At 53.7% G+C, this 23,760-nt stretch overlaps 1 protein-coding gene across 5 annotated transcripts in view; it reads left to right on the top strand.

Annotated features, from left to right (window-relative positions):
• UBE2R2 (ubiquitin conjugating enzyme E2 R2) overlaps positions 1–23,760 on the top strand; it is a 126,929-nt gene that overhangs the window by 4,095 nt on the left and 99,074 nt on the right. For all 5 annotated transcript variants that reach the window (XM_085891474.1, XM_085891473.1, XM_085891475.1 and 2 more), the window contains one exon: positions 3,528–3,625. In XM_085891474.1, the coding sequence (XP_085747600.1) occupies positions 3,528–3,625 (98 nt within the window). The remainder of the gene's footprint in view (positions 1–3,527; positions 3,626–23,760) is intronic.

The raw sequence follows: 23,760 nt of genomic DNA, 5'->3' as shown, positions 1-23,760 counted from the left end.
CCTCGCTGACTCACGCCCCAACTCGCTACCTCGCCGAACCACTTTCCTCCTCACTGACCCCACCCCACCGGCCTCCTCCCCAACCCAGCTGTTTCCTCAACCCATTCCCTCCCCACACCACCTCCTCGCCGATCCACTCCCTCCCCACCCGCTTCCTCGACCAACACCCTCCCCCCGCCTCCTCACCGACCCACTCCATCCTCACACCCACCTCCTCGCCGACCCACACCCACCTCCTCGCCGACCCAAACCCGCATCCTCACCGATCCACCCCTCTCCCCACGCCGATCCACTCCCTCTCCCCACCTTCTCCATGTGCACTTAACTCCACAACTGCATCCACCATCTCCTTGCTATTTTCTTTTCTGCCATTCTCCACCCTCTTGTTTTTTGGGGATTTTTTGGCATCTCCACGTTTTTTTCTACCTTTGTCCTGAATAGGGTCTCCCTACTCATGGATCATGGATTGCTAAATTGTACTGTAAGCTCTCTTGAAATAATTTGGTTGAAGTTGTGTTTTAGTAGAGATTGACACTTTCGTTTTTGTTGCACGAGCAGAGTACCCGCCCGATGGGCAATCTTGTTTGTTCCAATCATGCAACATGTTCTTCTAACATGTACCTTCATTTGGGTGGTGTATGGGCAACGAACGTCTGCCCCAATCGCTCCTGAAAATAGTTTTAAAAAATCAACCTGGATTACGTGCATTGAGGCAAAAACATACCTCATGCTTGCAATTCAAAACTCCTCACTGCACTCAGAAAATGTGGAAATAGGAATACTGTACTGTACTGTAAAGGGTGGGGACTTGTAATACCCTCTCCCACCTGGAGCCGATCCACTCCCTCCCCCACCCGCTTCCTCGACCAACACCCTCCCCCCCCGCCTCCTCCAACCTGGTACACAAGAAATTCCGTTTTTGAAAATTCCAACACCCTCCCCCCCATCTACAAGATGCACATTTACATGGATATTTTGCGTCCCCCCCCCCCGCCTCCCCTCCAAAACCACCAGCAACGATTAAAAAAACAACCCTATACACTAACTGGGGTCATGCTGATCCTTATGTAGCCAGTCTGGATGTAATCGGCCCAGAACTGTTGTTGGAGTTTCGTTAAAAATGAACAAACACCGGTCCGTGACTTGTCCTGAGGATTGACCAACAGCAATGGGATAGCGAGCTCCCCAGCAGTGTTATTTACTTTCAGGCACTTTCTCTTAGCGGCTTTTGGCCTTGGTTGACTGAGTGGAGTCTCAGTGCCATTCTAGCTGCTGGATTTGATCATGAAGTCGATACATTGAGAATAGCCCTGTGAGGAAGCTGCTTTTTTGGTACAGTAGGTCCATGTAGGTAGGAATAGCGGCTCAATAGGTGTACCTTTTTGGTGATTATTTTGCTGCGTTTCAGTAAATGATGCTTTAGCTGTTGCAAAAGTCTGTGCATCCAATATTATGCTTTACATTTTACTAATGTGAACGTGATGATACCGATGGTCCTTTCTGAATGTTTCGGCAAACTTTGCTTCAAGTCAACTTGACAAAACTCCATTCATCTATGCATTCAAAATTGGAGGTATTGTTGCTCTGTATAAATGTTCTTCATCTATGCATGAGTGTGGAGTTTCCCTTTGAAAATCAATGTGATTGAACACCTGCCCCACTTGAATGGGCACTTATCCTCTGCATCGAAGTCGCTTTTACGTGAATGCATTTCAGCATCGACCACACGGAGCACCACTCGTATCCTGATGGCACGAGATCGAGCCCCCAAGTGATGTCTGCACAACTGTACTGGAGTACTGATCTGACTCACCTTGTTTGGTTGGTGTATAGTCGCCACATCCTTCGTCGACTGAAGCACTTCTGTTGGTCCAATGGATTCTTGTTCGAGTGCAAGTGGGAGTGTGTTGTAATTCTACAGCGATGTCTGTCCAACTCTTTTAGGAGCTTCTCGAACAGGACAATTGAAATCGGAATCATGTTGAGTTCACTTAGGTCAGAGAGAAAATGTGCATTCTCTGTTTGCACAAGACTGTGCCCTGGAAGATTGTTAGGCAGTTTGACAATCTTGGGGGTGCTGTGTACATTCTGTTAATGTAAGGGGTGTGTCTATGTCTATATCTGTCTGTTTATCTATCTCACTCTGTCTACTTCCAAATGCCCCACATATCCACCTTCCCTTTTCCCTGGCTTCCTTAGAACTTCCTTTTCTTTTTCTCCCCGCTCATCCAACACCCGAAACCCCACCCGATTGTGTTTGCTTAATAAATATATGGCCCTTCGCCTTGCCGGCTTATGAAGTTTGCTCAGCTTCTCCAAGGCTCGTGCTATTCTTTGTCCATCCTGGTCGTGTCCATCAGATTATGCACATCCAATGTAGTGGACATGACCACTGAAGATTATTTATTTTTGTCACTTACTATGTAAAAGGAGGTTTTGAGCTGATGGTTCATTGTAGATCATAGTTTGGAGGAGGATTGATTTGCTTCATTGCAACCCCTTAGATTTGGGTGCGTGGGTGGATTTCATTTTCCAGAGTTCAGAGGATGCGGTGTGTTCGTATGTTTCTGGTGTTTAAGGATGGTTTTGCATGGAAAGATGTGTATCGGCAGTAGTGCTTTCCAAGTTTATGTTAAAGTATATCGGTGCCATATTGAGCCTATAACCCCATAGCATAGACCATAGAGCATTTATACAGGATGAAAATGTGTGCATCGTTATTAGTGTCATCATCTACTGGGCTGGCAGGAATGCCAAGAGGTTCGCGCTCACTTCTAAATTGTCCAACCTGGATTTGAATCTCGACTCTGCTATAAACTATCATTCCGGTGTTTCACCGGCAGTGTGATTCGTCAATGTGTGTGCCATCCCTTAGATTGACGCTGAACTGGGCGTCCCATCTGCCGGCATTCATTGGTGGACCTTAAAGATCCCACGGTGTCCTTCGCGAAGACTAAGCGAGCTATCACCTTCACCATGACAAAATTACAATTTCCTACCCCAACTACTTGGTCGAACACAGGGCTTGGCCAGCCGGTTCTTGAAAATGCTGGCAAAAACTTCTCCTGGCCAACCCCCCAATAATGTGGGAATAATTGTGGCCATTAAAGAAAGTAGAAGAGGTGGCATCATCGACTGTGATTGAAGGTTCATGCAGGAGTTTGTGCATCCATTGTAACCTAAATCGCATGCAGGACAAGGTCATGCGGAGATGACAAAAGACAGAATGGGGAAGAGTTTGACACGAACTGACTCAGGAAGACAGACGGGGTATGAGCGAATGGAGGTGAACATTGAGTATTGTCTTATTGGGAAGGTTAAACAAGGAAGTTTACACCAGTTGAATATTTTTTTTTTGTTACTCGATGCAACAAACGAGCAGTTTTGCTGAAAATCGCTTATTATTGGAGGTTGGTGTTTCTCGTTAATACTTTTGTGCACTGCCACTGGTATGATAGATTTCTTTAAGTATGAATAAAATGCTCCTCCTCCTCCTCCACCAACCCCTCCTCCTGTGCGTTTGTTAGAATGGTGATGTATGCATCTCTATATTGCACCCTCCTGTGGATGACCCGCAGAGTGGAGAGCTTCCATCGGAGCGGTGGAACCCCACTCAGAGCGTCAGGTTGGAATCTTGCATTCTCACTGCTTTATCACTTGCTTGAACATATTACTGCATTTGGAACCATCTGCTGACTTGATCATGCATGCCAATCAATCGCATAAAGCTTGATAACTGCTATTTTCAATCTGTGTTATCAGAAGGCTCACAGGTAAAACTGTAACGGCATTCGGTGGAGTGCATATCTCTGGTAGGCTGAACAGCTTACATTTTATCCCCACTGATAGGCCGGATCTGCATCTGGACCTGAACCAAAATTTAATCATCGGCTTGTTCTTGTCACCGAACCAACTCATCCATCAAGTTTCATCCCAATCCGTCCATAATTTTTTTGTGATATTGTGATTGTATAACATATATATATATATATATATATATATATATATATATATATATATATATATATATATATATATATATATCTATTATAATACGAAGCTTGCACACTAAAAACTCGGCTCGCCGTCACACGATCCCTATGAAATTGCTGTGGCACTTAGCGGACATGCCGACAATGTTTGGGAAGTCTTGGCGTTCCATAGTACCACTTGCATTTTGCACAATGCGTATTTTTGTCATTCCCCGTGTACGGTCTGTCGTCTGCTACCAGCTATGTTGTACTGCTATCCCGTGCATGTGCACAGGTATCGCTAGTATATATATATATATATATATATTGTTGCGGTCTTCGCGCCCGCCGGCGTGCGAACGGCCACGTAACTCGAATCGCGGCACGTCGCCCACCGGACGGACAATCCAGTCGTGACCCTCTCGGACTAACGCCGGGAACCAGTCACGGGTGGACCTTTCGGTCTCACCGCGATCGAGCCAATCAGCCCCCGCGTGGGATAGGGTTGCTCGCCAGTGGAACTACCTAAGTACCCACGCGGAGGGTAGACCGGGCGATCGCACCTCGCCGCAGGTCGACTTCGGACACGGGCCACTTAGCGACCCGTTCCGTACTATCAGAATAACCGGCGGTGTTATCGTCGACCTCCACGGTTCGATTAATTATCGGGCGTATTCAGCCCACTACCAACCCTTTACGTGAAGCAAGATGGGCATTCAAAGAAAGAAATGACGAAGCGAACGGGGAAACAGTTCAACAATAAAGCACATTTATTCTCGGCACACGGGAAGCACACAAATACAATTCCACCAAATGCACACAAAAAAAAGAAAACACAATTCCATTTACACAAAAAGCAAACATAAAAGTGAAAACACAGTGCAGAGCTAATACCGACTACCGAGCACACGGCAACACTTATACAATTCTACTTCACAGATGGCGCCGACAACACATACCCAAAACCAAGGAAAAGAAATACCCCCAAGGATGGGGCAGGCCTGAGGCCGAGACCGGGTTGGGCCTACCCGTCTGGTGATGAGACGCGGAGCGGCGATGGCCCCGCAACCCGCGGGCCTCGTGGACAGTGCCTGGCAGGGGGTGGGAACGGGGCCCCCTTGGTCGCACTATCTCAGCGCGGGGGGAAACAGGAGGGGGTTGCTGATGCTCGGGGTATAGAGGATCTTTATTATCCCTGGTGTGTGTCTCCACCTCGGCCAGGTCGCGCTGCCGGCCTCCCTCGGGCGTGCAGCTCCTGGCACCGACGCGAGCACCCCCTCGTCCGACTCTCTTCAGCTTCTCCAGCCACTGCAGGCTTCGGGCTCCAGTCTTCCACACTCATCCCCTCCGTTCCGACTCCTCGTTCTCGTTTGCGACTCTCTCTTCTGACTCCTTCTCGTTCTCGTTCTCCTCCTCGTTCTCGTTCTCCTTCGCGACTCTCTTCTGACTGACGAACACCGTCCTTTTATCCCCCCGTAACTTCGCCTTTGACCCCCTCCCTTTGACCTTTCACCTCGCTCCCCATTGGCCCGAGAAAAAGTGGGCGTGAAGGCTTTTTGATCCACAAATTTGCATATATCGATCGCCCTGGGGCGGGCCAGTCGCCCCTCGCTCACCGATTGGACGGCAAAAAGTGGGCGTGTGTCGTTTTTGATCCGTTTTTGAAGCACAAAATCCGTGATTTTGTACACGCTGTTCGACGCGCGTTCTGCATGAGTCCAACACCGGTACCCACAGCGGGGCAAGAACGGCGGCGATGCTACGGCCGCGAGGCGTGACGGGAAGGTCGTGGCGGTTGTGGTGAAGCGGTGGTTGTGGTTGGTGGTTGATGTTGTGGTTGTGATCATGGCGGTTGGTCCAAAATAAAGATAGTAAAAGAAAAACGGCTATCCTGAAGAGTCGCAGCTCGCATAAATGACATGTATTCCCACTAGACAACGGGTTTGGGCCTAACTACACATATACTTGCCGAGATACCTCACCTAAGGGACCTGAATGGTGGTTTGCGAATTTGGTAACCACAACACTACCCCCTCCCCTTTTTACAGACTCGTCCCGAGTCGTCAAATTTTCGTGTGCCATCATGTGTAGTTTTCCCCTAGTACATTTTACCTACGGATCCCTGAGTGCGACATTCATGGTATTCGTGTCCCCAAAATAAATAACCTGAGGGCTGCGTAACTATCTAAACAAACTCACTCACACGGACGACTTAAATAAAATTGCCGGCGCTAGACAGACATGCCGGGGGGCGCACTCATATTTACAGTACATCTTAACCTTAACTTACAAATTTTACACTAAACCATGGCCCAGGATCACTGAACTCTGCAAAAGAAAAGCAGTTAGCAGGGAGCCAGGCTGCCCACATGCAGTCTCTGGCTCAAACAATGCAGGTGACAGGGAACGTGGCTGGCTGCTCACACGCAGTCCAAGGCCTTCCCTTTTGAACTGAACTCAGTGAACCACAATGGTGCTTGGGCTGCACAAACGCAGTCTCCGTGCCAGCTCAAGTGGCACACGCAATGAGCACAACGGATGGATGGATGGACACAAATACGGTGCACGGGCCGCCACTGCAGGCCCGTGTTGTAGCTGCCAACGGGGCAGTTCTTGCAGCTTGCAAACTGTTGCCTTGATCCTGGCGCACATGGCAATGAACAGGGGGGTGGGGCAAAGCAAAAATTGAACGGGGCTGGTGAACGTGGGCAGTGGGCATGGCATGGCAAAGGTGAGCAGGCAAACACAGCCCGCAGAAGAAGGCCGCTGCAGGCAAACACAGCCGGCAGGCGAACTGGCCGGCACAGGCCTCGAAGAAAAACAGCCAGCAGATGAACTGGCCAGCACAGGCCGTGGAGCACACACCTGCCGATGAAGTTGGCCGGCCTCCGCCTTGAAGCAAAACACGGCCAGCCGATGAAGTTGGCCAGCCTTTGCCGTTCAGTGGAGGTTGGTGGAGGGGAGTGCGGTGGTGCTGGCCCACTTGGAAGGCGGGCTCGGACCTACCTACCTGTCTCCCTCCCAACCTATCGCCTTTGCCTGTCACTGTACATACCCACTCCCCTTAATTTGTCAAACCCCAATTTAGCCCCAACTTATTTTTTTTGTTGTTTTTATTTTTACTCCCCACTATAAATCGTCCCCCTAACCCCCTTTATCGTCCTTGTTCGGCTAACCTATTCTGTCACCGAGCCTACTCCCAACCCCTACGTTCCCTTCCCGGAGGGGAACAAGGGAGAGCTAACGTCCTGTGTCGAGGCCCAACTCAAGCCGCAGAATGGCCTCCCCAGAGTTCGGCGATCTTAACACCAAGTGGGTCCAGCGGCCCACAACGACAGCGAGGGATGGATGGTGCGGAGGGGTACATCTCCTAATCTACCCTAACCATTTAACTGTTAAACTACCCCGGGGCTTTCAACAAGCGCCTCTCGCTTAAACTATTGGTTCTAACAGCAGATTCCCGTCGCCTGTGTTGGTGTCCTCACAATTTCGGGCCTCGCCCCAATTTTCTCTCCGTGCCCTCACACGGTCTCCTGGCACTGGGACACGTGGCTCCCTTTGGCAGGCACGACCCTCTGCCGAATCTCCCGCTATGGCACCCCGGGCACTACACTGCCTCCGAGCCTACCAGCTCCCTAACACCGGGAGTGCCCCCATGGCACCTCCCTGAAACGCACACGTGGCAGGCCGGCCTCCCGGGCCCCTTTCCGAGGGTCACCCGTGCCCACAACACTGCCCACGCGGCTAATGGCGCCCCGGGCCCCCGCACCAAGCAGGCGCACCCGTGCCCACTACGCTATCCCGGCCCCCCATGGGCCCTTGGCCTACCACGGCCGACTAGCCTGGTGCCCGGGGTACCCACTCAGCGATACTCACCTTTCGCAGCCACGCTCCCAAGCCCGTCAACAGGGCTCCTGCACCCCTCCAAATGGGTCTCGAGCCTACTTTCCCACCAACAGCAAAACGACCTCCATATTTCAATTTGACTAACCCAGCTAACTCACTCTACACTGACCCCGGGGTCCCTTGGGCGGGAGTCACTCCTCCCCCCCATCACTCATCGCACCATGCATTCCCCATTCACTCCACACACACAGACCCGCTGGCCTCACTCACTCACCAAGTACTCACCTCACAACTCACCAACTCTTCAACACACACACCGCTGAACTCTGCCATCCTTCTATCTACATCCCCGAACTAACTCGTGCTCCCACGTCGTCCCTTAAACTAGTAGCACGTTCCATTTAACCTACGTAGCTAAGCTACGTCCCCTCTACACATCCTCAAGTCTGTCACTGTCTCCAAATAATCCCATTAATCAATTTCCCAACCTAAATCTGGCTACAATCCCTCTAACTAATCCATTCCACGGACTCCATGAGGACTTACCCCTGCCCCATGAAGTCGGTCTAACTAAGCTAACCCTTCCCCCTAACTAGTTTCCATCCTGTGCCCAGGTTAAGGGGGTCTTCCACCCCTTTCCCAGGAATCCTGTGCACCCGAAAGTGAGGCTTTTTTTTTTTTTTCCATGCGCAGCACCTGCGCGGCAACTCAGAGCTCGCGCACTTTGCACCTGCCCGTGACGTCATGCAGCTGCACGTGTTCCTCGTCCCTCCTTGGACGGGACCATCCGGCAGAGATACCCCTCCTGCCGGATTCCAACCCCACGTGCAGCCATGACGTCACCGTGCGCATATAAAAAAAAAAACACAAGCCACACGTCTCGAGGGGTTCCCCACGCGAACACATGTGCTTTGCCCGTTGGAGCTTAACACGCACGATCGCGTGGAGAACCCGTCCAGTCCAAATCCGTTATCCTGCCTAAACTTTGTCCGTCCGCGGGATCGGCAAATCCACCGCGTGCGTTTCCGGCCCGGGACTTCACTCTCGCAAGCGAGCACGTGGTGGTCTCGTGCGTTGCACAGCACGAACCGCGTGCTCACTGCTGGGTGAACCCGGCACGGTCCTCGAAACAACTACAGCCGCTACTCGGCTTTCTTTCCTCTGTCGCCGTCTCCGTCTCCATTCAACCCACGCACACCTGCGTGTTACGACGCACACAGTCCACTCCATCACATTCACACGGGGAGACGCGGCTGCGTGCTCCCGCATGCCGACCGACATCTCCCTCTCATACCGCTCTCTCACACACACGGTCTCCCTGGCACACAGCGACCTTGCACACGGCCGTTCACTCACGCACGGTGCCTCACCCGCACTCCGTGCCTCATCCACACACGCGGGGGCACTCACCCGCGGTACCTCACTCATACACACGGCGACACTCACACACGCGGTCTCTTCCACACACCGTGCCCCACTCATACACGCGGGGGCACTCAACCGCGGTTCCTCATCCACACACGGTGCCTCACCCACACACGCGGGGGCACTAACCCGCGGTGCCTCACTCACACACACGGCGGCACTCACCCGCGGTACCTCACTCATACAGGCCGTTTCACTCACACCCACGGCCTCTTCCACACACGGTGCCCCATCCACACACGGCGTGCTGGGAAGCACGTACTCCGGCACCATCGCCACCACACCACTCACACGTGGTGCCTCACTCATACTGGCCGTTTCACTCACACACACGGCCTCACTCACACACGGTGCCCCATCCACACCCGGCGTGCTGGGAAGCACGCACTCTGGCACCATCGCCACCACACCACTCACACGTGGTGCCTCACTCATACTGGCCGTTTCACTCACACACACGGCCTCACTCACACACGGTGCCCCATCCACACCCGGCGTGCTGGGAAGCACGCACTCTGGCACACCATCGCCACCACACCACTCACACACGGGGTCGCTTCCACACACGGTGCCGCACTCACACCTTGCACCACCCACACAGGGACAACCACACTGGGGATTCGTGTCCCCACAAGGGTCTCCGGGGCCTCTACACCCCCCAAGCTTTCCGTGCACCCGTTCGCAGCACTCGCCCCCTCAACCTCGCAAAGCACGACCGAACTCACCTGGTCGTGACTCGCCTCAAGGGGGCATACTCCCTCCCCTCGTTCCTGGAGGAGGCCATCCAGCTGCTCACACCGGGTCCCTGCACGCTCCGCGAGCTCACCCCCATTATCCTCCACTACCTCCGTGTGTGCGTGCGCGTCACTTACCCCGTCTTCATCGTGTAGTCTTCCCTCTATCGTTCCCATCTCCCGTGTCTCTGCCAACTCTTCACCCTTTACCTCCCTTGTCTCAACTATTATTTCTGTTGTCGTCACCTCGTGTCTCGTCTCACACGTTTTGGTCTCCCCATTTAATTTTTCCCTTTCGGTCATCGTCACGACCCTCGCCCCACACGTTCCACGAATTATTTTTCACCCGCCTCCACCGCGGGCCTGTCAGCTTTCGTTGCACCCCCACCCAGCTCGTTTGCTCCCACACGTGAAGTCGCCATTCCCAGCTCCCTGGTCACGGCCTTCATGCCCGCCTGCAGGCATCGGCCCATGTTCTGCGTCTCACCCCGCAGCTCTTTCATGTTTGTTTCCATTCCGTTCATTTTTGTATCCATCTTTTCGTTTATTTGTTGTGTATTCGCATCCATCGTCGTTTTCACTTCATTCATTTGCTTGTTCATGTCTTTCATTTCGTTTTTCATTTCATTTGTGTTTGCATCCATTTTTTCGATCATTTTCGCATTCATCTTTTCGTTCATTGCCGCCAGCATGGCTGTAGCTGGGCCATGTTGGATGCACTCAGCTGAGCCGTTTCGGCAAGGGTTGGGAAGGGTCTTGGTGGAGAGGGGGAGGTGTCGCACACGCGGCCGCTGCCACACCCACCTCGGGCCCTGGGTTCAGTTGGGCGAGTCCGTGTTCCTGCACAATCAACATTTCCTGCTCGGGATTCCATCCTGGACCATGGACTCTACATTATTACACATATACATTTCTAATACCCCCGGCTCCCGCTCGCCTTGAGACGCCATCTTGCTTCTCGTGAAGGGTTAATTTGCTCGCTCGTAATTTGTTGGGAATCGGGGGGCGATTCTCTCACCCTGGACCGATGCCCGTAAATTTAGCCGGAGACAGGAGGCCCGTTTTCCTGTTCTCCGATACCAGTGCGCGAGGGCGATGAATTTGAATTTGTATCCCACTCCTGACACCAGTGTTGCGGTCTTCGCGCCCGCCGGCGTGCGAACGGCCTCGTACCTCTAATCGCGGCACTACGACCACCGGTCGGACAATTCTGACGTGCCCCTCGCGGACTAACGCCGGGAACCAGACACGGGTGGACCTTTCGGTCTCACCGCGATCGAGCCAATCAGCCCCCGCGTGGGATAGGGTTGCTCGCCAAATTCGGGCTACCTAAGTACCCACGCGGAGGGTAGACGGGCGATCGCACCTCGCCGCAGGTCGACTTCGGACACGGGCCACTTAGCGACCCGTTCCGTACTATCAGAATAACCGAGCGGTGTTATCGTCGACCTCGACGGTTCGATTAATTATCGGGGCGTATTCAGCCCACTACCAACCCTTTACGTGAAGCAAGATGGGGATTCAAAGAAAGAAATGACGAAGCGAAGCGGGAAACAGTTCAACAATAAAGCACATTTATTCTCGGCACACGGGAAGCACACAAATACAATTCCACCAAATGCACACAAAAAAAAGAAAACACAATTCCATTTACACAAAAAGCAAACATAAAAGTGAAAACACAGTGCAGAGCTAATACCGACTACCGAGCACACGGCAACACTTATACAATTCTACTTCACAGATGGCGCCGACAACACATACCCAAAACCAAGGAAAAGAAATACCCCCAAGGATGGGGCAGGCCTGAGGCCGAGACCGGGTTGGGCCTACCCGTCTGGTGATGAGACGCGGAGCGGCGATGGCCCCGCAACCCGCGGGCCTCGTGGACAGTGCCTGGCAGGGGGGTGGGAACGGGCCCCCCCTTGGTCGCACTATCTCAGCGCGGGGGGGAAACAGGAGGGGTTGCTGATGCTCGGGGTATAGAGGATCTTTATTATCCCCTGGTGTGTGTGTCTCCACCTCGGCCAGGTCGCGCTGCCGGCCTCCCTCGGGCGTGCAGCTCCTGGCACCGACGCGAGCACCCCCTCGTCCGACTCTCTTCAGCTTCTCCAGCCACTGCAGGCTTCGGGCTCCAGTCTTCCACACTCATCCCCTCCGTTCCGACTCCTCGTTCTCGTTTGCGACTCTCTCTTCTGACTCCTTCTCGTTCTCGTTCTCCTCCTCGTTCTCGTTCTCCTTCGCGACTCTCTTCTGACTGACGAACACCGTCCTTTTATCCCCCATGTAACCGCCTTTGACCCCTCCTTTGACCTTTCACCTCGCTCCCCCATTGGCCCGAGAAAAAGTGGGCGTGAAGGCTTTTTGATCCACAAATTTGCATATATCGATCGCCCTGGGGCGAGGCCAGTCGCCCTCGCTCACCGATTGGACGGCAAAAAAGTGGGCGTGTGTCGTTTTTGATCCGTTTTTGAAGCACAAAATCCGTGATTTTGTACACGCTGTTCGACGCGCGTTCTGCATGAGTCCAACACCGGTACCCACAGCGGGGCAAGAACGGCGGCGATGCTACGACCGCGAGGCGTGACGGGGAAGGTCGTGGCGGTTGTGGTGAAGCGGTGGTTGTGGTTGGTGGTTGATGTTGTGGTTGTGATCATGGCGGTTGGTCCAAAATAAAGATAGTAAAAGAAAAACGGCTATCCTGAAGAGTCGCAGCTCGCATAAATGACATGTATTCCCACTAGACAACGGGTTTGGGCCTAACTACACATATACTTGCCGAGATACCTCACCTAAGGGACCTGAATGGTGGTTTGCGAATTTGGTAACCACAACACTACCCCCTCCCCTTTTTACAGACTCGTCCCGAGTCGTCAAATTTTCGTGTGCCATCATGTGTAGTTTTCCCCTAGTACATTTTACCTACGGATCCCTGAGTGCGACATTCATGGTATTCGTGTCCCCAAAATAAATAACCTGAGGGCTGCGTAACTATCTAAACAAACTCACTCACACGGACGACTTAAATAAAATTGCCGGCGCTAGACAGACATGCCGGGGCGCACTCATATGTACAGTACATCTTAACCTTAACTTACAAATTTTACACTAAACCATGGCCCAGGATCACTGAACTCTGCAAAAGAAAAGCAGTTAGCAGGGAGCCAGGCTGCCCACATGCAGTCTCTGCCTCAAACAATGCAGGTGACAGGGAACGTGGCTGGCTGCTCGCACGCAGACCAAGGCCTTCCCTTTTGAGACTGAACTCAGTGAACCACAACGGTGCTTGGGCTGCACACAAACGCAGTCTCCGTGCCAGCTCAAGTGGCACACGCAATGAGCACAACGAATGGATGCATGGACACAAACAGGGTGCACGGGCCGCCACTGCAGGCCCGTGTTGTAGCTGCCAACAGGGCAGTTCTTGCAGCTTGCAAACTGTTGCCTTGCGGATCCTGGCGCACATGGAAATGAACAGGGGGGGCAAAGCAAAAATTGAGCACGGGGCTGGTGAACGTGGGCAGTGGGCATGGCATGGCAAAGGTGAGCAGCCAATCACAGCCCGAAGACGAAGGCCGCTGCAGGCAAACACAGCCGCCAGTCGAACTGGCCGGCACAGGCCTCGAAGGAAAACAGCCAGCAGATGAACTGGCCGGCACAGGCCTTGCAGCACACAGCTGCCGATGAAGTTGGCCGGCCTCCGCCTTGAAGCAAAACACGGCCAGCCGATGAAGTTGGCCAGCCTTTGCCGTTCAGTGGAGGTTGGTGGAGGGAGTGCGGTGGTGCTGGCCACTTGGAAGGCGGGCTCGGACCTACCTACCTGTCTCCCTCCCAACCTATCGCCTTTGCCTGTCACTGTACATACCCACTCCCTTAATTTGTCAAACCCCAATTTAGCCCCAACTTATTTTTTTTTGTTGTTTTTATTTTTACTCCCCCACTATAAATCGTCCCCTAACCCCCTTTATCGTCCTTGTTCGGCTAACCTATTCTGTCACCGAGCCTACTCCCAACCCCTGTGTTCACTTCCCGGAGGGAGAACAAGGGAGAGCTAACGTCCTGTGTCGAGGCCCAACTCAAGCCTCAGAATGGCCTCCCCAGAGTTCGGCGATCTTAACACCAAGTGGGTCCAGCGGCCCACAACGACAGCGAGGGGATGGATGGTGCGGAGGTACATCTCCTAATCTACCTAACCATTTAACTGTTAAACTACCCGGGGCTTTCAACAAGCGCCTCTCGCTTAAACTATTGGTTCTAACAACCCAGATTCCCGTCGCCTGTGTTGGTGTCCTCACAATTTCGGGCCTCGCCCCCAATTTTCTCTCCGTGCCCTCACACGGTCTCCTGGCTGGGACACGTGGCTCCCTTTGGCAGGCACGACCCTCTGCCGAATCTCCCGCTATGGCACCCCGGGCACTACACTGCCTCCGAGCCTACCAGCTCCCTAACACCGGGGAGTGCCCCCATGGCACCTCCCCTGAAACGCACACGTGGCAGGCCGGCCTCCCGGGCCCCTTTCCGAGGGTCACCCGTGCCCACAACACTGCCCACGCGGCTAATGGCGCCCGGGCCCCCGCACCAAGCAGGGCGCACCCGTGCCCACTGCGCTATCCCGGCCCCCCATGGGCCCCTTGGCCTACCACGGCCGACTAGCCTGGTGCCCGGGGTACCCACTCAGCGATACTCACCTTTCGCAGCCACGCTCCCAAGCCCGTCAACAGGGCTCCTGCACCCCCTCCAAATGGGTCTCGAGCCTACTTTCCCACCAACAGCAAAACGACCTCCATATTTCAATTTGACTAACCCAGCTAACTCACTCTACACTGACCCGGGGTCCCTTGGGCGGGAGTCACTCCTCCCCCCCCATCACTCATCGCACCATGCATTCCCCATTCACTCCACACACACAGACCCGCTGGCCTCACTCACTCACCAAGTACTCACCTCACAACTCACCAACTCTTCAACACACACACCGCTGAACTCTGCCATCCTTCTATCTACATCCCCCAACTAACTCGTGCTCCCACGTCGTCCCTTAAACTAGTAGCACGTTCCATTTAACCTACGTGGCTAAGCTACGTCCCTCTCTACATCCTCAAGTCTGTCACTGTCTCCAAATAATCCCATTAATCAATTTCCCAACCTAAATCTGGCTACAATCCCTCTAACTAATCCATTCCACGGACTCCATGAGGACTTACCCCTGCCCATGAAGTCGGTCCTAACTAAGCTAACCCTTCCCCCTAACTAGTTTCCATCCTGTGCCCAGGTTAAGGGGTCTTCCACCCTTTCCCAGGAATCCTGTGCACCCGAAAGTGAGCTTTTTTTCCATGCGCAGCACCTGCGCGGCAACTCAGAGCTCGCGCACTTTGCCTGCCCGTGACGTCATGCAGCTGCACGTGTTCCTCGTCCCTCCTTGGACGGGACCATCCGGCAGAGATACCCCTCCTGCCGGATTCCAACCCCACGTGCAGCCATGACGTCACCGTGCGCATATAAAAAAAAAACACAAGCCACACGTCTCGAGGGGTTCCCCACGCGAACACATGTGCTTTGCCCGTTGGAGCTTAACACGCACGATCGCGTGGAGAACCCGTCCAGTCCAAATCCGTTATCCTGCCTAAACTTTGTCCGTCCGCGGGATCGGCAAATCCACCGCGTGCGTTTCCGGCCCGGGACTTCACTCTCGCAAGCGAGCACGTGGTGGTCTCGTGCGTTGCACAGCACGAACCGCGTGCTCACTGCTGGGTGAACCCGGCACGGTCCTCGAAACAACTACAGCCGCTACTCGGCTTTCTTTCCTCTGTCGCCGTCTCCGTCTCCATTCAACCCACGCACACCTGCGTGTTACGACGCACACAGTCCACTCCATCACATTCACACGGGGAGACGCGGCTGCGTGCTCCCGCATGCCGACCGACATCTCCCTCTCATACCGCTCTCTCACACACACGGTCTCCCTGGCACACAGCGACCTTGCACACGGCCGTTCACTCACGCACGGTGCCTCACCCGCACTCCGTGCCTCATCCACACACTGCGGGGCACTCACCCGCGGTACCTCACTCATACACACGGCGACACTCACACACGCGGTCTCTTCCACACACCGTGCCCCACTCGCCACGGGGGCACTCAACCGCGGTTCCTCATCCACACACGGTGCCTCACCCACACACGCGGGGGCACTAACCCGCGGTGCCTCACTCACACACGGCGGCACTCACCGCGGTACCTCACTCATACAGGCCGTTTCCACTCACACCCACGGCCTCTTCCCACTACACGGTGCCCCATCCACACACGGCGTGCTGGGAAGCACGTACTCCGGCACCATCGCCACCACACCACTCACACGTGGTGCCTCACTCATACTGGCCGTTTCACTCACACACACGGCCTCACTCACCTACGGTGCCCCATCCACACCCGGCGTGCTGGGAAGCACGCACTCTGGCACCATCGCCACCACACCACTCACACGTGGTGCCTCACTCATACTGGCCGTTTCACTCACACACACGGCCTCACTCACCACACGGTGCCCCATCCACACCCGGCGTGCTGGGAAGCACGCACTCTGGCACCATCGCCACCACACCACTCACACACGGGGTCGCTTCCACACACGGTGCCGCACTCACACCTTGCACCACCCACACAGGGACAACCACACTGGGGATTCGTGTCCCCACAAGGGTCTCCGGGGCCTCTACACCCCCCAAGCTTTCCGTGCACCCGTTCGCAGCACTCGCCCCCTCAACCTCGCAAAGCACGACCGAACTCACCTGGTCGTGACTCGCCTCAAGGGGGCATACTCCCTCCCCTCGTTCCTGGAGGAGGCCATCCAGCTGCTCACACCGGGTCCCTGCACGCTCCGCGAGCTCACCCCCATTATCCTCCACTACCTCCGTGTGTGCGTGCGCGTCACTTACCCCGTCTTCATCGTGTAGTCTTCCCTCTATCGTTCCCATCTCCCGTGTCTCTGCCAACTCTTCACCCTTTACCTCCCTTGTCTCAACTATTATTTCTGTTGTCGTCACCTCGTGTCTCGTCTCACACGTTTGGTCTCCCCATTTAATTTTTCCCTTTCGGTCATCGTCACGACCCTCGCCCAACACGTTCCACGAATTATTTTTCACCCGCCTCCACCGCGGGCCCTGTCCTTCGTTGCACCCCCCACCCAGCTCGTTTGCTCCACACGTGGAAGTCGCCATTCCCAGCTCCCTGGTCACGGCCTTCATGCCCGCCTGCAGGCATCGGCCCATGTTCTGCGTCTCACCCCGCAGCTCTTTCATGTTTGTTTCCATTCCGTTCATTTTTGTATCCATCTTTTCGTTTATTTGTTGTGTATTCGCATCCATCGTCGTTTTCACTTCATTCATTTGCTTGTTCATGTCTTTCATTTCGTTTTCATTTCATTTGTGTTTGCATCCATTTTTTCGATCATTTTCGCATTCATCTTTTCGTTCATTGCCGCCAGCATGGCTGTAAGCTGAGCCATGTTGGATGCACTCAGCTGAGCCGTTTCGGCAAGGGTTGGGGAAGGGTCTTGGTGGAGAGGGGGGGAGGTGTCATACACCGCGGCCGCTGCCACACCCACCTCGGGCCCTGGGTTCAGTTGGGCGAGTCCGTGTTCCTGCACAATCAACATTTCCTGCTCGGGGATTCCATCCTGGACCATGGACTCTACATTATTACACATATACATTTCTAATACCCCCGGCTCCCGCTCGCCTTGAGACGCCATCTTGCTTCTCGTGAAGGGTTAATTTGCTCGCTCGTAATTTGGAGGGAATCGGGGGTCGCTTCTCTCACCCCTGGACCGATTCCCGTAAATGTGGGCGGAGACAGGAGAGCCCGTTTTCCTGTTCTCCGATACCAGTGCCGCGAGGAGGGCGATGAATTTGAATTTGTATCCCACTCCTGACACCAGTGTTGCGGTCTTCGCGCCCGCCGGCGTGCGAACGGCCACGTAACTCGAATCGCGGCACGTCGCCCACCGGACGGACAATCCAGTCGTGACCCTCTCGGACTAACGCCGGGAACCAGTCACGGGTGGACCTTTCGGTCTCACCGCGATCGAGCCAATCAGCCCCCACGTGGGATAGGGTTGCTCGCGAAATTCGAACTACCTAAGTACCCACGCGGAGGGTAGACTGGGCGATCGCACCTCGCCGCAGGTCGACTTCGGACACGGGCCACTTAAGCGACCCGTTCCGTACTATCAGAATAACCGAGCGGTGTTATCGTCGACCTCGACGGTTCGATTAATTATCGGGCGTATTCAGCCCACTACCAACCCTTTACGTGAAGCAAGATGGGGATTCAAAGAAAGAAATGACGAAGCGAAGCGGGAAACAGTTCAACAATAAAGCACATTTATTCTCGGCACACGGGAAGCACACAAATACAATTCCACCAAATGCACACAAAAAAAAGAAAACACAATTCCATTTACACAAAAAGCAAACATAAAAGTGAAAACACAGTGCAGAGCTAATACCGACTACCGAGCACACGGCAACACTTATACAATTCTACTTCACAGACGGCGCCGACAACACATACCCAAAACCAAGGAAAAGAAATACCCCCAAGGATGGGGCAGGCCTGAGGCCGAGACCGGGTTGGGCCTACCCGTCTGGTGATGAGACGCGGAGCGGCGATGGCCCCGCAACCCGCGGGCCTCGTGGACAGTGCCTGGCAGGGGGGTGGGAACGGGGCCCCCTTGGTCGCACTATCTCAGCGCGGGGGGGAAACAGGAGGGGGTTGCTGATGCTCGGGGTATAGAGGATCTTTATTATCCCTGGTGTGCGTCTCCACCTCGGCCAGGTCGCGCTGCCGGCCTCCCTCGGGCCTGCAGCTCCTGGCACCGACGCGAGCACCCCCTCGTCCGACTCTCTTCAGCTTCTCCAGCCACTGCAGGCTTCGGGCTCCAGTCTTCCACACTCGTCCCCTCCGTTCCGACTCCTTCTCGTTCTCGTTTGCGACTCTCTCTTCTGACTCCTTCTCGTTCTCGTTCTCCTCCTCGTTCTCGTTCTCCTTCGCGACTCTCTTCTGACTGACGAACACCGTCCTTTTATCCCCCCGTAACTTCGCCTTTGACCCCCTCCCTTTGACCTTTCACCTCGCTCCCCATTGGCCCGAGAAAAAGTGGGCGTGAAGGCTTTTTGATCCACAAATTTGCATATATCGATCGCCCTGGGCGAGCCGAGAGATCGCCCCTCGCTCATCGATTGGACGGCAAAAAGTGGGCGTGTGTCGTTTTTGATCCGTTTTTGAAGCACAAAATCCGTGATTTTGTACACGCTGTTCGACGCGCGTTCTGCATGAGTCCAACACCGGTACCCACAGCGGGGCAAGAACGGCGGCGATGCTACGGCCGCGAGGCGTGACGGGAAGGTCGTGGCGGTTGTGGTGAAGCGGTGGTTGTGGTTGGTGGTTGATGTTGTGGTTGTGATCATGGCGGTTGGTCCAAAATAAAGATAGTAAAAGAAAAACGGCTATCCTGAAGAGTCGCAGCTCGCATAAATGACATGTATTCCCACTAGACAACGGGTTTGGGCCTAACTACACATATACTTGCCGAGATACCTCACCTAAGGGACCTGAATGGTGGTTTGCGAATTTGGTAACCACAACAATATATATATATATATATATATATATATATATATATATATATATATATATATATATATATATATATATATATATATATATATATATATATATATATATATATATTGTTACAGATTTCCATCAGCGTCCGCGTTCGCATGACCGCTTCAGTCAAATTGCAGTTGCGCGCCCACAGAAGGCTGGAATCTAGTCGTAGCTTTCCGGACAACCCCGGAAAACAGCTACGGGTGCCTTTTAATGCACCATAAACTTGTCAATTATTCTGTCCACGTGCTACAGGGTTAATCGCCGAATTTTCGATATACCTAACTATTCGTGCGGACAGAAATACCGAGAGTTTATACCTCGATGGGAACTTGTACGGAACGAGCCGTTAGGCGTGCTCGTCCCGTGTGCGTTTTGCCGAGCGGTTTTAAATCGCCAAGTTCCGTCGGACCAGATTATCACTTTTATCGGCTTTAATAGCCAGTTAATTCCCCGAACGCGTAGTGGCAGTCAATGTAAGGAAAATGACGCAAACGAGCAGATCGACATTTAAACAATGGAGCATTTATTTACAATAAGCACGTAAGCAGTCAATGAATGGGGGGATGGGGACATGACACGAGCAAAAAGCCTACAGCCGAGGTCTATGCAAGAACGTACACGCAATTAGGCACTTAATCACAATTCCTACTTGATGAGACAAGGCGCCACAGACTTCCATACAAAACCCAAGGAAAATAAATAGGGCTCGTGAGCCTTAAATGGTACTCAGAGCCGGGATGACCGAAGGATTCCAGGAGACCAGGCTGGTTACCTGGCCACCCCTTGGTGGCAACTCGACGGTCTTCGGGTCGGCGACCCCTGTGTCTCTGTTCCAACTGGGGCGTCGCAAAACGCGCCAGTCACTTGAACAGCTTGGCGGACGGCTTTTGTTGGTCACTTGGCCTTCCCCGCGGCCTGGTCGATCGGGCCTGGCCGACGACGCTTCAGAGGAGCGAACGGGCCTTGCTCTCTTAGAGTTGATGCTCTTTTAGGACCCGTTCACTCCTCAGCGCCGCTCAAAGCTCTCGGGGCCGTCTGCCCGGACCGCGACGCAGCTTGCTCGACCCCGACTCTCCACGCTCAACTGGTCGACGGAACTGAACCACTTGACTTCTCCCGTTGCATCTCGATTCCGCCCAACTCCACTCTTGCGACGTGACTCCAACCGGCTCTTGGCGCTCAACTCCAACTCTTGCAACGCGACTCCAACTCCAATTGGCACTTGGGACGCGACTCCGCCCTTTTTATCGGGTGGGGGTGCCTGCCCTTCGAATCTTCACCCGAGGCTGGCTCCACCTACTTTCACCCCTGGTGGAAACCCCATTTCTGATTGGCCAGTCCTTTCCAAGGCAGACCTCATGTTGATCCAAATATGCAAATCAGCCATTTCACGGCTGTTTGCACACGGACGTTCTGATTGGCCAGTCATTTCTGAGGCAGAGCTCATCTTGATCCGAATATGCAAATCAGCCGTTTCATGGCTTGTTTGCACACGGACGGTGGAATGTGGCCTCCAACGCGGCGCGGCGTGTCTGTGTCAACGGCATTTTGCCGTTGTTGCTGAGGAGGGCGTGATGGTGTCGCGATGTTGATGGCGCTGTCGAGAAGATGGCAGTGTTGTGGAGTTGATGGTATTGTTGAAAATAAAAGACAGAAAAGCATAACAGCTACCTCAAAGATTCACAGCCCGGCACACGAACAAGACCCGTTGTACATCGGTGGGGGAATCTAACCTGAAACACACACTTATCAAAATCACTGATCTCTGAGGAACCTGAATGGTGTTCTGTGAATTTCCACAACCTGAACAATATGTATGTATATATTGTTGCGAATTCGCACCCGCTGGCGTGCGGACGGCTGCGTCACTCGAATCGCGACCGCGCCACCCACCGGACGGAAAATTCAGTAGTGACCCTCCGGGAACTATCGCCCGGAGCCAATCACGGGTGGGCCTTTCGACCTCACCACAATCGTGCCAATCGGCCACCCGCGTAGGATAGGGTTGTTCGCCAAACTCGACCTACCTCAGTACCCACGCGGATGGTTAAACCGGGCGATCGTACCTCGCCGCAGGTCGACTCCGGACACAAACCGCTTAAGCGGTCCGTTCCGTGCCACAGTGATAACCGAGCGGTGTTATCGGCCTCAATGGTTCCGATTAATTACCGGGCATATTAAGCCCACTACGAACCCTTTACGTGAAGCAGGATGGAGGGTCAATAAAGAAAAGACGAAGCGAAACGGGAAAACAGTTCACACAAAGCACATTTATTACGCGACACACGGAAAGCACACATATACAGCCAAACAGTCAAAATGCACATATAGCAATCAAAACAAAAGCAACGACGACACAGAGTTACTACCGACTACGCGCACACACGGCAACACTTATACAGTTCTACTTTACAGATGGTGCCAACACACATTTACTCAAAAGCAAAGGAAAGAAGCCACCCTCATAGACAAGGGGGCAGACGGGCCTGTAGGCCAATATGTGCGCGGGACCTGAAGGAGCGGCCAGGTACACGAGACCGGGTGGGTCCTACCCGCGTCCTCGTGACGTGTTGGCGGACGAGCCGCAGATGTGGTCGCGTGGCTGTGCCCGACTCCGTGCTCCTTGGTGGGTTTCGTTGGTACGACGGTTGGAGTGGGGTGGGAACGGGGCCCCCTTGTTGCACTATCTCAGTGCGGGGGAAAGGGGGAATTGTTGATGCCCTGGGGGAGGGAGAATGGCTGGCTGGCTTGGGTCCCGCGACGAGCGATCCCACACCGCGACCTCGTCGCCGACCGCAGTCCTTCTCACCTCGGACCCGAGCTCCTTGCCTCTTCCCGCAACTCTTCTCAGCCGACTCCAGAACCCAACTCGATGACACACCGATGAGTTCGCCACCCGACTCGACTCTCTGCCACACCGATGACTCGACTCACTCTTTCTGCCACACCGATGACTCCACTCACTCTTTTCTGCCCTGATTCGCCTTGCGCTCGCCGTTTTATAGGCTGACAGGAGCAGCTAATATGCAAATATCCGGATCAGGATGACCTCAGGGACGGAGCCACGCTCGCCAATTGGTCGGAGGAAAGGGGGCGTGAATCTCCCCTGATCCTAGAATTTGCATATATTGATTTCCTACAGATGCGCCTGGAGGCGGGGCCAAGCCGCTCCGCGCTTGCTAATTGGACGGAGCAAAAGTGGGCGTGTAGCGTTCCTGATCCGAATTTTCCTCGGAAAGGCCGCTATTTGCGCTCGCGGCTCGGTGCGTATCGCTGAACGGGCCCAAGACAGCCCGGCGCTCAGTGTTCACAGGTAGTGCAGGAATGGCCGTAGAAGGAGAGAGGTGAAGGTGGTGGAGGGTTTTCGGTAGTGGTTTGATGGTTATGGTGCCGTTTGGGAATGGCGGTGATTCGATGATGTGAGATTGAGTTGTGAAGGTAAAGGTCGTGACTGTTGGCGTTGTTGTTGTTGTCTGAGGGTTAGAGCGTGGTTGCAGTTGGTGACGATGGCTGGCGTGGTGGTTGTTGTGTGATGGTGGTTGAGACGTGGTTGGTTCAAAATAAAGATAGAACAGAAAAATGGCTATCTCAAAGCGTTGCAGCCTGAATGAATCACATAAATTCCCTCTAGACAATGGGTTTGGGGCTAACTACACATGTACTTAGAGATATCTCACCTACAGGCTCTGAATGGTGGTTTGCGAATTTCCACAGCCGTAACAAGACATATACATATACATATACATATATATATATATATATATATATATATATATATATATATATATATATATATATATATATATATATTGTTGCGGGCCGGAAGTCCGGTGGGGGAAGTAACGTCGTCTCCCACCAGACTCCCGGAATTGTAGCCCGTCGCTCAGGGAGAATTCCGTGACGCGGTGGGTCGCCTAACCGACCGTGTACGCCAATACCTCCACCGCGTGGAATCGGGTCTTGTTGTCTAGAATCAGTTTACCTAATCATCACGCGGTTTCGACTACCGGGGAACCATGCCCTCCCTACGCCTTGCCTAAACCGGATCACTCTACCAACTACCAACTCTGGATCGGATGCAGCCAAGCGGAACTGCCAAGGACATACCG

Source organism: Eptatretus burgeri, chromosome 8 (assembly GCF_056783735.1).
Source record: "Eptatretus burgeri isolate ZD-2024b chromosome 8, Ebu_testis_v1, whole genome shotgun sequence".
NCBI lineage: Eukaryota > Metazoa > Chordata > Myxini > Myxiniformes > Myxinidae > Eptatretus > Eptatretus burgeri.
This window is presented reverse-complemented; position numbering and strand designations above follow the sequence as displayed.